This window comes from Castanea sativa, chromosome 10, assembly GCF_040712315.1.
Source record: "Castanea sativa cultivar Marrone di Chiusa Pesio chromosome 10, ASM4071231v1".
NCBI classification, from domain to species: Eukaryota; Viridiplantae; Streptophyta; class Magnoliopsida; order Fagales; family Fagaceae; genus Castanea; species Castanea sativa.
The window spans coordinates 28,361,151-28,374,272 of record NC_134022.1 but is presented as its reverse complement, the minus strand read 5'-3'; the positions used below and the strand labels follow the sequence as shown (position 1 = coordinate 28,374,272).

The 13,122-nt window shown below is 34.5% G+C and overlaps 2 protein-coding genes across 2 annotated transcripts; both read right to left on the bottom strand.

Annotated features, from left to right (window-relative positions):
- Nucleotides 1–319: 319 nt before the first annotated feature.
- LOC142613089 (uncharacterized) lies at nt 320–4,252 on the bottom strand. The gene is made up of 3 exons (XM_075785277.1): nt 3,345–4,252; nt 1,682–1,937; nt 320–1,063 (listed from the first exon to the last, which is right to left on the bottom strand). Exons 1-3 carry the CDS (start codon nt 3,690–3,692, stop codon nt 675–677), a joined length of 993 nt encoding a protein of 330 aa, XP_075641392.1. The 5' UTR covers nt 3,693–4,252; the 3' UTR covers nt 320–674.
- Nucleotides 4,253–6,710: 2,458 nt separating this feature from the next.
- LOC142613564 (syntaxin-32) lies at nt 6,711–12,232 on the bottom strand. The gene is made up of 6 exons (XM_075785950.1): nt 11,917–12,232; nt 11,212–11,488; nt 10,645–10,895; nt 10,329–10,504; nt 9,440–9,652; nt 6,711–7,091 (listed from the first exon to the last, which is right to left on the bottom strand). The coding sequence occupies exons 2-6, from the start codon at nt 11,438–11,440 to the stop codon at nt 6,932–6,934; spliced, it is 1,029 nt and encodes a 342-aa protein (XP_075642065.1). The 5' UTR covers nt 11,441–11,488; nt 11,917–12,232; the 3' UTR covers nt 6,711–6,931.
- Between the last annotated feature and the right edge of the window lie 890 nt (nt 12,233–13,122).

Below are 13,122 nucleotides of genomic sequence, written 5' to 3'. Positions count from 1 at the left end.
CAATCTCCAAAAAGAAAAAAAAATCTCTATTGTTTCTAACTCTCTTTTTGGGATGGGAATATTTACAGAATCCCCATGAATTGCCCCCTCCCCCCCAAAACATATTTTGAACATATTTTTACAGTTCAATTCTGTTAAAAATCGACATCCGCCAACCTTGATTCTTTTCGAAAAAAAAAAAAAAAAAAAAAGAGGAGCTATCAAGCTTTCTTACCTTTGATTACAAATTCGTACTTCAATATTGCAATTGCTCTCCCAAAACTCCAATTTTCAGTGGTTTACAAAGGCTTGGACCACCATTTCAACAAGTACCGCAAAATTCAAAATAAATAGCAATAATTTCTCATAGTGCCAAAAATTTCATAAGAGATTAGAACAATAACAGAAGTCCAGAGAACTACAACAATACACAGACCTATCAAGTTGAACTACTTTCTAGTTTCCAAGGAAAAATATTCAACGAGCAAAACTGCCAAAATGATATGTCCCATGACAATTTCCAACAATAGATCCAAAACGCCAAAGAAGAAATCTCATTCAGTCCATGGCAATAATACTAAAAGTCATCTTCCACAAAAGCACAGCCAAGTTTATTTCGCACTATCATATGAACAATGAGAGTTACATGTTCATATATAGATGTTGAAGAAAAGTCTCCACAACAAAATCGCCATTTACCGCACTGGCTGCTGATTGTAATGGTTCTTCTCTTTCTTCTTTGCTGCAGCAAGTCTTGCATTCCTTGCAGCAGCCTCTTGAGCAGCAGCTTTTGCAGCAGTGTCCATCTCTTTACTAGATTTCTTCTTCTTCATAGATGCCATCTTCTTTAGCCTCTCCTTCACATCAACAGCAGATGCATCCTCCTCTGTCTGTTCGGTACCTGCAGCTTCATCTGAACCATTGGTTATGTCTGCACTGTTGGGCTGATCCTGGGCTTCTTTCACCTCCTTGGAAGTTTTATCCTTCCTTTTCTTCTTCTTAGAGCTCTTGGATTCCATAGAAGCATTTTCCTTTTTCTCACCATCTGCAATAGCCTCCCCATCTTTCTTCTCTTGTGAATCACCTAACAATGCAAGCCAAGAAATTTTGTTCAGGCAATATTTAAATTTATTGAATCAAAAGACAAGTTTAAGTAAATGCTTGTGGGCTGATATAAATCTTAGAAAGCATAATTATCATCACATTAAAAAATTTAAAATAATAATAAAAATAAAATAAAATAATCTAAATCCATAACATGATGAGAAGCAACTCATACCTAATAAACTAAGTACTCATATAATTGTGCATATTGTAAATCAGCTCTGAAAATGCATAATAGATGTGGTAATTCAAGGACAGCAAAAATGATAATAACCAAGCCTAATGTTCTAAAATGCATGTGCCACATGCACATATATACATCTGTGTGTGTGTGTGCGCGCGCGCGTGTCGGTAAGAGAGAGAGAGAGAGAGAGCAACCCTAGAAAAGACTCCATTAGATTCTTGAAATGAGATCATTTATTAAATTATTATGCAGCTTTTTTGGCTATGTGAACCTCAAGTTTATTAGAGTAAAAATAAAAAGTAATCCAAGTGGAAATGGTAAAAATAATTTAAACCTTTTTAAGCTGGAAACTGAACTAGGCACACAATTAGAAAGCATTAGAAAGTTTCATCAACAGATATAGGTCACATTTACCACGTGACTCATCTTGTTCATTGCTATCTTTCTGGGAAACTCCAAAATCAGCCAAAAGGGCCTCAAGCTCAGCAAGCTCCTTCTTCTTCCTTTCCTTTTTCGAAAGCTGCCTCTCTGTCTCCTTAGCTGGGACAGAAACTTCCAGAGCTTTCTTCACCTCTGGTTCAGGGTGCACTGGAACCTCAGTTTCATGTTCATGCTCTTCCTCTACATCATCATCCCCTTCATCAAGAATATCTTCTTCACTCTCACTATCCTATAATCGCAAATAGACAACAATTTATAAACCGTCAGTAATTTCCAACCATGCAACCAAAAATTTTATTTCCAGTCACATAAGCAAATTCCTTTAAAAAGGAAAGTTAATTCTATAAAGAAATACTAAACAGTTTACAGACCAACAGCTCTCCCCCCTCTCCCCCCCCCCCCCCAAAAAAAATAAAAAACTAAAATGTTCGTGCCATCACCATTCAGCAATTGATTGCTAATCATAAGAATCAATGTATTGAAAGAAGCATGACATTAATGAAATTATAATTTTAGAAATGTGGTACTCCCAAAAGGCTTTGGTAGAGTTTTATTTCTCTTTCAGGGTGCAATAATCTATAAAACTCATTTACATTTCAAAGAACATTTCAGACTCACGCAATTAATTTCATTTTGTACAAAACTGTAACAGGAAGTTGTACAGTCTATAGAGACTGAAAACACAACATACACAACAACAACAACAAAAAACTACTGAATGCATTCCTGAACCCCAAAAAAGGGGGTAAACAACTTAACAAGAATATAATAATAAGCACCTTACAACCTCCGTCCACCTACCATCAACAAGCAAGAAAGACAGTGCTAATTCTGACTATGCTTCTCCAGTTAGTATTCCATTCAAAACACTTCCATCAATCATTTAGCAAGCCCATGCGGCTACAACTAATCCATTTCTTCAAGTCACCCAAAGCCTCTTCGGCAGACTTTTGAGGATTTGGACAGCACTAGTAATCAGCTGCTTGCTTCTTTTAGTGAGACTCTTTTTGATTGATCTAGGGCTTGAGGACTCACGACTAGTGACTCTCTCCCTTCTTTTCTTAGCTCCCTCTCTCTTTTTTAATTTGTTATGTTGTTTGGTTTTCTTTTTTTGTTTTTGTTCTGTTCTCTTCCTCTTGTTTTTTCTAGGTTTGCTCTATGTTCTTTATGCATAGAGTAGTCTTTCGTATATATATCATTCTTACTTATCAAAAAAAACTAAAATCTTGTGTACAAGATTTTGCACACACACATCAACTATGATCTTTTTGCAAAGAAGTTCATATTGGTAAATCATCAACTATGTTCTTTCTTGATCAACATCCACCCACACTTCAAAACAAATGCCCCATTTTTTCCTCTCAAAATGCCTCCCTTCATCCCCCATTTTACAATCAATAAAACTAATGCTGGGGGTCCTCCTTAAACGGCACGACGCATAGCTATTGTATAATAATATTTAGGCTAAAATAAACAAGGCACATCCCAATGGTGTTAATGCTGGTCACATACGAAAGCGAAACTTTTTTTTTTTTTGTCTCTAGCATTACTTTCAACCTAATGTTAGACATTCTTATTTCTCACAATAATATTAAAAAACAAAAAAAAAAAAATCAAAGCAAATGAAATGGCGAACCTCGGCGTGGCTCAGCTGGTCCGTAGTGCTACTCTGCTGCTGCTCCTCGTGCTCCTGCCCAGCCCAGAGGTCTTGTGCCGGAGCTGAGGTGGCGTAGTAATCATCCTCATCTTCATCATCCACATCGGCCCAGGATTTGGCATTCAATGGGGCTGGAGTCCAGTACTTCTGAGGCTCGGGCTCCTTAGGAGCCGAACCCGAGTTTTCCTTGGAATTGGAAGAGCCCTTGCCGCCTTTGCGGTCCTTATCTGACTTCTTCTTCTTCCGCCGCGTGTCGAGGGCCGCAAACACGTTGGTGTTGTTGAGCACCAACGACCCTTCGTCTCTCCTGCTTCCACCGCCCACCATTTCACTCTTTCAGATCGCTCGCAGATCAAAAATTTTGGTTAAATTTTTATTTTTTTTGTGGAATAATTGTAATTTCAGTGAACCTCAGGGGCTCAAGTGTGAAAGAAATGAAAATCGAATCGGATTTTAGATAACTCTAGGGTTTGGATTTTCGACGAATTAAGATCAAACAAAATCTTATCCGAAAAAACACAAAAATACTATTATATATGTATATATAACTAATACAAGTATATATTTATTAAAGGAACAAAATTTTAAAAAAAAAAAAAAGGGGTTATAATTCTGGTTTTTAACAAAATTTGATATATATGAGATATTCAAAAATCAAGGAGATCAGAGATTTTGGCGAGGATTGTGAAGGTTGGAGAAGGAAATGAATAGAAGCTTAAGGTTTTTTTTTTCCTCTGAGAATGGATTTACAACAAAGAGAAATCTAGAGAGAGAAAGTTAGGGTTTGATTGGTTTTGAAGAGAGAGAAAAGGAAATGAGAGTTGGTTACGTTTTGCAGAGGGAGGAGATGGAAGTAGGGCTAAAATCGACAGAGAAGATAACGTAATGAGGAGGAGCACGAAAGAGGAGATTTTATAGGGTTTGTTTTTTACCTAATGGGGCTTCAAACTCGTTAAAATTACGAACTTTGGTATTATATTTTCTTGAAATTGCAAAATCAGGTGCTTCTATTTTTACATAAATTTCGTTCTATACCCATTCTAAGTATGGAAAATTTGACATTTTGGTTTATCAAATTTTGATTTTATCAATTATGCCCTTTTAAGTTTGTAATTGTTGTCACGCTGTTTGTTTTGATGGAAACCTTTTGTAAAGATAGGTTTCCGTGTTTTTCAGTATTAAATATGTCAAAAGAAAACTATTTTTGGTCAACATAAAAAAGTATAGCTTATTTTTAGCGATTGTTTTCCATTTTATTTTTAACAACTCTACCTTACAGCAAGTTAAATAAGGGAAGTTTGAAGATCGTTTTTCAATTCATTTAAATTAATTACCAAACATAGGAAAATAAAATAGTTTATGAAAAATACTATTTAGAAAATAACTCATTTTCTAGAAAATATTTTTGTCTAAACAAACAAAGTGTTAATGTAACTACTCTACATATGGTCGTTAAAATGTCGTTGTAAGTTGTAACCCCTAAAACCAACTACACACTAATGATTTGTTTGATTGGAAGATGGGAAAATGTTGGGAGAAATAAAAAGATTTTAGTTTTTTATTGATTGAAGAGGATGAAAACGTGAAATAATAGGAAAAAAATATATAAGTTTCGTTTAATTGGTTGAGAAGAAAAATAAGATGGAAAGTAAAAATTGGTTTTTTAAAATTATTATATAATAAAAATATTACCATATTATTATATTTTTGTTTACTCGTCCATTTTGCATCCATAAGAACATAAAAACACGCCTTCTTGTATAGCTCCGTCAAAAGTGCTTGATTTCAATTTGTATCTTAAATTACCATAGTTCATTACCTTAAGAAGAATCCTTAGTAATACTACTATACTAGGCTCAGACTATCTAGTTGATGTGGCAAGGCACCTCAAGTTAATGATTAACCAAAAGATTTTTTGTGAGTCTTCAAACACACATATTGGACGTGTATTCAAATATGACAGTGATTTTGGATTGGGAAGGACAAAAGAGCATTAATGGAAGGGCATTTGTATCATTCTCATTCAACTTGACTTTTTCCTCTTTATTTTCTTTATGGCTTGGGGATGTTAGTTTTGGTGGGTCCAAGTAAAAAACACTCGGAACCATTCCTTTTTCTCTCAATTTTCTATCATAAACCAAATAAGAGAAAAGACAAGTTTTCTCTCCACTCTTCCCCCCTCCCTTCTCTTTAACCAACTTTACATCTCAACCAAACACACTATTAGGAGAATAGTCAAATACATTAAGGATTCTAATCTTCTAGATACTAACATGAGAGAGAGAGAGAGAGAGAGAGAGAGAGAGAGAGACAAAAAACTAACATAGTTTTTATTTTTCCCAAATTTTATCTATTAAAAATGGACTTCCAAAATTTTTATAAATAAGAAAATGGAGTTCATTTTTTTGATATTAAGATAATAACCAAACTACTCTCTTCTTCTCTCTCTTCTTGAGCCCTTCACCATTGGCAGTGTGAAGCATAACTTCCAGAATAAGAATAGTGATGGAGTAGTGAGAGCGAAGACAGTGCAAGGACAATACAGTGATTTTAGTGGTCATGGTGGTGTGTGAAGTAATACTAATGGTTCAAGGATGTTGATTATCATGGTAGTGGTGGTGATAGTGAAGAAGGTGTGACAAGGCGATGGTGGTGATAGCTACAAGCCTACAACAATGGTGGCAGCAATATAAGGGGGTGTTTGATACATGTGTTTGAAAACATTTGTGAATATACATGTGGGTGAAGAAATATATAAAAATGAATGTAATATTGTTTAAAAAATGAAAATGTGTGATTAAGCGGGTGTACCAAACACCCCCTAAGACACTGGAAGTTTTAAGTGTAGTAAAAGCGGCGATAACATGGTATTAAGGGTCTGTTTGAGATCAGTTTATTTTGCTAAAACTGAAAATTTTTTGTTAAAAGTACTGTAGATAAAAATAAAAATTAGCTGAAATAGTAAAGTGAAACCCATAAATAGTACCAAAAAGTACAGGACCCCTAAATAGTAGCAAAAATAAACAAAATAGTAAAATAAATTGGCAAAAATAATCTTGCCAAACCGACACTAAAACCATAAAATAGCCCGAAAATGTGGAAAATCAGCTCAGAAATCAGAATCCCAAGTCCAAAGTAACTTCAATTGCTTTGATGTATCACCATGAAAGTTACAAGTAACACTAACAAATTCACATCTCAAGAGTGAGATCAAAGTAAGACACCTTTGTGTAAAGAAAAAGAATGCAACAGAGCTAAGCAATAGATCTCCCTAGGTACATTAGTCGAGTGAGGATTGCAAGTACAATAATATATAACACCAAAACATATAACAATCCCAGAAGAGGATGAAGGGAGAATTTTCACAATTATCGTTGTTTTCAACACCTTGTACACTTACATGGATCCATACATATGTATCATATTAGGCAAACTCGGTACTAATTTTATCTCTGCCTGCATAAATATTTGGTCAAAGCAAAATGGGTATGAAACAAATATAAGTGGCTATTCACCAGCAAAGAAACACAACATTTTTGTTCTTTTCAATTCTGTCTCTGCAGTGATTATGCCACAAAAAATAGGAAAACCATGAGGAAAAAGATTAATACAAAGAATATCTTAATCATCAGCCACCTATTAGAAGATATGCTGTTCAGGTACTTGAGCAAGGCCCCTTGTGCCCCCTCCACATTGGCCAATGTGTCTTCCATATTCTCATCAATCCTGCAACAACAAAAGAAATACCAGTATCAATTGTCAAATTTGAATTCAAATTCAAGGGTCAGAAAGCAATGAAGCATTGATGTTAATGAAGTTCATGAAAGCCTACTCACATTCTTAACTGTTGAAGCATATGCATGGAATTGTTTTTCGCTAAACTAGACGCGTTTCAAATAGTAGCACACCATTAATCTTTTTTTTAAATGACAGCATATATCATGTATAAGAATTTAAGTAATCTGTGGGTGGGAGGGTCGTAGGGTATGGGTGTGTAATCTTGCATGGCTAAAGAATGAAGAATCCAACGGTTACGGTCCAAGATCTAGAATCACTGCATTTCAACATCTTCCTAGGTTGCTATGACATCAAAACATCTAACTATACCATGCACAAGGGCAGAAAACTCTCACTAAACATTATCTATGACTGATTCAAAGGCCATGTATCTGTCCCAATTCCCATATACCAAGAACTACGCAGAACCACTGATTACTTAACCATAAATAATCAGAGAAGTATAAGGTTCCTCTTAAAGACCACCAACTTAAGTCTTGACAAAATGAAGGAAGAAAAGACATTAAAAGATCTCTATCATCTGCCAACCAAAGAAAAGTTCTACAGCAATCATCTTATGAAATTTACTACAAAATATTAGAGGTTCTTATAATATTAGAAAAATAGACAAGTTCTCAGAAGAAGCAGACAGGATAGTCATACATGTGTATGTGTGCACGTGAAGAGAGAGAGAGAGAGCTTTAAAGGCAGGAATGGTACTGAGATTCAGCCTGTAACCTTTCACAACAAATATTGTGACAATGGCAAAATTTTGTAAAGAGAAATAATTGTCAATTTTATAGATGTAGGCTCTTAGAGAATGACGCCTCAAAATATTGATATCAGAAGTTTGTGACAACCTAGTTACACCATGTGGTTCAGGGGTACTACAGCATAACATGGCCCAAACGAGGATGTCAGAAATTTAAGTGGGAGAGATTGGATTGGATTGGAAAAGTGTGTGTTGTGTGGGCATATGCTAAGAGACCTATATTGGGTGTTTACTACGTCGAATTGGGGTGTATAAGCAATTAGGAGGAACTACAATTTATCTTCAATAATCATTTTTGGGGTATAGTGTAGATATGACAAGCACTTTCTCAAGTCATGACACAAGCAGGTTGCAATCCCTGGATTTCCGCAGCAAGCCTCTCTTTTATTCTTCTTCCCTCTTTTTCTCTCTCTTTGTCCATTAGCATCAAAAGCGGTTGGGAGAAGCAGGGGTAAAGAAAAGCTGCTAGACAGCTAGGCAATAGATATAATATATATATATATATATATATAGAAAGGATGAAAAGACAAACAAACAAAAAAAAACAATCGTTGACTCTCTAGCCCAACACAACAACTTGTTTCAGCTCATTGTTTTAGTCTCTCCAAAGCACTTCTATTACACCACAACAAAAGGTCAAAACTCCTTTATATATATAGAGTAGGAAGTTGACATTTAACAATGCTTTCCACTCATTTAAAATTTATGAAGGAGCTAGAATGGCATGACATGGATACAAATGGAGCTTCAAGCTTGATGTTACGATAGCAACAACAGTCACAGAGTCAATTGAAACCATTGAACATTCCCCACCAACTCTTCTCGCATGCAGAGAGACAAAATATGAGTTCACATTATTTGTAGCAATAATTCTTTCACGTTATTTGGAGGTTGAGCAAGCAAGTCTACTTTAATTCTCTACCACTAAATATAGAAGAAACACCACGAAAAGTAACGAGAGCCTTCAGAGAGAAGCTGGGAAAGAGGGATGAGCTACATGAAGAGATTCAAATGGCTTGTTGGAAGGCTACTAACAACTGGGTGAAGCTGATGTAGCCATGGGTACAAATATGGCTTCCCTAGATATTATTTTAAGGAGCCATAAGGGTCAGGAAATTAAAGCTTGGAACAAACTCATTAAATTAATATTCATCTAAAGTGGCAGAGGCTCAAACTTTGAAATGGCTGTATCTCAAATCCTGGAAGCCCTATTTCTTGGAACTTTGATGCCCATGTTCACAGCATCCATAATTGGGGGCGAGTAATCCAGGTTGCTTTTCTTTTGGGTTAGCAGATTCTCTAATGGAGTGCCACATGAGCTTAGCCAATGGGCCAACCAATTTTCTTTTTCCGAGATTCTTAAGCTAGAGGATCTTACTTCTTCTTTTTTCTTTTTTTTTATAATCTTTGGTCTGCCAATTTGTGTAGTTATATATGTTTCTTTTAAATGTTATTCAAGTTTTTGTTAGGAAAATAAAGAGTCAACTATAATATATCTGTAGCATGACAGAGTAAAAAGTATAACCTGATAGCAATCTCTCCTTGCTGAGAAACCAGAGTTGCCAGCTGGTTGAAGATGCTGCTGAGCTCATGAATGGTGGACTCGACATTTTGAAGAGCTTCAGCTCTGCTCTGCATGTAACTGTCTTGCAATGGAACCATTTGTTGTTGCTGCTGTTGCTGTTGATGATGTTGTTGCTGCTGCAGCAATGGCTGACTCTCTCCATCTGTTTGCTTCCTGTATATTTAAAAAGCATGAATAGAGTTTCACTTGAATATAAATTCCAAAGTTAAAGGCCCTAGGATCTTCGTTCAGGTGTAATAAAAATCATAATTAATCAATTCAACTCAACACTGCAGAACTTGACTTAACAAGAAAATTTTATTGAACCAAGATAAGTTACAAAGCCTCTAACTGGGTTTAGGAGTAGATACAACAACATATATATATATATATATATATATATATATATATATATATATATATATATATATATATATTGCAATTCAATTTTCCACATAAACTACATTGCATTTCATAGTCTTTCAGCATCATAAGGAATGGAGGAAAAAAGAAGAAGGTAACTTCTTAGGATGTTTCAGAGGTATAAAGAGTACAAGCAGGGATGAGAAACTGCAAAATTTCAGAGCTAACTTCAAAAGCAACTCAGGAAAATGATAAGAGAAACATTGACTGAATGGATTCCAAAAGAATTCAGACCAAATCTAGAAAGAAGTCTTCTATTAACTCATATTCTTGATATATTAGATCATACGTTTCATACATATTAACAAATACAATAATTGATTAATCATAAAAACATAGTGATTCAAATCTAAAGGATTATATGATGATACATCAATTTAATAATAACCCAGTAAAAGAGGTCCCTGACCAACAAACAAGCTCTTACCCAGGAAACAACTGGGATGAAGATGTTGACCCATTAGCCCATGGAGGAGGTGGGGCATTTGAAGAACTAGCAGCTGACCTGGTAGCCAGTGGACGTTGACGAACAAATGGATTTGTAGATTCCTTAGAAGCAGTGGATGAAAACAGCTGTCTTCTGTTCTCATGAACCTTCAAGTTCTTCAAGAAACCAATAAAATACCATTAGTCTTCAACGAATAGTATTACAAAATATATGAAGCAACAGTGGGGAAATAGACTCCCACTGAGATAACCAGCCTGACTGAAAAAGCAAAGATACTCAGCAACACTGGCCTTACCTCTGTTCTCATGGTAAGAACTTCTTTGAATTCTTTTGTGGTGCTCATCAACCGATTCTTCAAGTCATCTACAACAGTGGTTGAGTGACTAGTGGTGTCACTAGAGATATTCCCACTCTCATTTCTAGAGTTGCTGAGGAACTGAAGATCTACCACTGCAGAATTTAGCGCAGTAATATCTTGCTTAATAAGCGCAGTCAGCTCCTGGATTTCCTTGGTGGGGTCATCAAAAACTGAGGTCCTCTTTGCCACTACAAATCAATAAAAGCACATTAAAAGGACAAAGTCATCCTTCACACAATGTGTTTACCATAATTCTAAAAACTATTGATAGCAACAGTATCCACTCTCCAACCGTCCAATTAGAAGAATGTCCTAACATTTCTTCCTTTCTGACAATGGTTTTTATCAAAAAATTTCATTTATTTTTTACAACACTTAGATCAACTTCAAAAATTCCAGCACAACTGTAATAATGAATTCCCCATCCAAATTGTATTTTAAAAACCAAACAATAAGCAAGATAAAATAAAATTCTAGTACAAGACTTTCAATTTCATCACTTACACTTTGCCAGCTTGGTAAGCTTTTGCGACGTCTGGTGTATCCCATACCCGATTTTGGAAGCCCTCTTGTTGAACTCAGACTGAATTGCAACTGCAGACCGCTGTTCCTCCGACTTTGAGCTGCTACTCGGCCCATTTGGAGCCGACGGCCCTGATGACTTCTTTAGCCTCTCGGCTATACTCTGGAACTCCTGTGTCCGATCCCGAAACGGTGCCAATTTCACATGCATTTTCCCTAACCCTACCTTAAAATCCAAATCCTATAATAACATAACCCCCTGAAATCACAAAGATTCAATCAGATCTTCAAAATTTGAAATCCAGCAAACCTTCAGACACAGATTAAACCTATTCTAACAATGAAACCCTATACATTTATAAACAAATAATAAAACCAAATTGAGCCTCAAAAACACACACACCCACACACATTTAGCCTAGTTGATCCCAATCTTTGATTTGTTGAATTCCTTCAATTATATCATTTTATTTGCTTGCTTAGGGAAAAACAAAATAACAAAACCGAAATTATAATTTAAAATCTTCAAATTAAAACCTAGTTGATCCTACTAGTGTACCAAGCTTTAATCGAGTTGAAAAAAATATTTTCCGGTGAAATTCAGTAAACAAAACATTCCAGCTTTTCATTTTCCTACATTTTCTTATCCACCAAACAGGATATATAATCAAAGAGCAACGAAATTACCTCCAAGGAAAAAAGAGAGATCTGAAACCCTAGAGCCGTGGAATCAGTATTGTTCAAAATTGGATCGAATTTGAGGAAAAGAGGGAGCGAGAACCTAGATCTGGATCGAGGACCATGCGTAGCAAATAGAGATCGAAAGCTATTCCTAACGGTGTTGTGGGGGCTTTGGAATTTTAGAGGTCCCGATACGACGACGGATCCAGTGGAGAAGAAAAAAACATATATAAAAAAAAGACAGTAATTGCAAAACAATATTTGTGTCGAGAAGAAGCCTATGGAAGTGTGTGTGAGACACCACGAACTACGAAAATTGGATGAAATTGCTTAAATACACCGAAATGTAATTAGTTAAAATATTATTTTTGTCCATAAACTTTATCAAAATTTTCTTATTTTTTCCTAAATTTTTTTTAACACATTTCAACACATTTTAAACCTATTTTTTAACATATTTCAACACATTTTAAACAACATTACACACTTTTTCACCCACACCTGTATCAAAAACACTTAAACAACATAACTTAAATTACTCTCTTAAACACCTCCTTAGAAACCTAAAACAAACTTGCCAATAGTCTAGGGATGAAAAATCAAATTTTTTTAAATTTAGAGATGAAAACAAATTGATAAATTTTAGGAATTAAGATAGTATTTTACCCTAAAATAAATAAATGTTTATTTTTAATGATAATTAGTTAATATTAATGTATAAAAATTCAATAAAAGGTATTTATTTAATTTAATTATAATTTATAATGATTTAAGCTGTATTGTGTTTTAGAAATCAGATGTTTATGTGACTGCATTATAAATAAATTAATTAAAAATATTAAATTCTTTTATTTTATAAACTTTTTTTGAATATTATTATATATAGAAACATAAATATACATGCAATAACTAATATTATTCTCATACTGTGTACAGTTCAATTATATATATATATATATATATATATATATATATATATATGTACTATATTAATAATTAGTGTGCCACATGATAAACACACGTATTAATGTTATGACATATAATACATACACACATATGTTGAGTCACTATATACATACACTACATGTAATATATAAATTTTATACATTCAAATGTAAAATTATGATATATAATTTAAAAAATAAATTTTATTTTAAATTACTTGAAACTTTTACTAATATAATTTTAGATGGAGTAAAATTTTGAATTTCT

Coding starts and splice junctions, on each gene's coding strand:
- LOC142613089 (XM_075785277.1), bottom strand. CDS start 3,692: ATGGTGGGCGGTGGAAGCAGGAGAGACGAAGGGTCGTTGGTGCTCAAC. Junction 1,938..3,344: donor ACCAGCTGAGCCACGCCGAG/GTTCGCCATTTC, acceptor TTGCGATTATAG/GATAGTGAGAGTGAAGAAGA. Junction 1,064..1,681: donor TGAACAAGATGAGTCACGTG/GTAAATGTGACC, acceptor TTGCATTGTTAG/GTGATTCACAAGAGAAGAAA.
- LOC142613564 (XM_075785950.1), bottom strand. CDS start 11,440: ATGCATGTGAAATTGGCACCGTTTCGGGATCGGACACAGGAGTTCCAG. Junction 10,896..11,211: donor GCTTACCAAGCTGGCAAAGT/GTAAGTGATGAA, acceptor ATTGATTTGTAG/TGGCAAAGAGGACCTCAGTT. Junction 10,505..10,644: donor TTCTTACCATGAGAACAGAG/GTAAGGCCAGTG, acceptor GGTTTCTTGAAG/AACTTGAAGGTTCATGAGAA.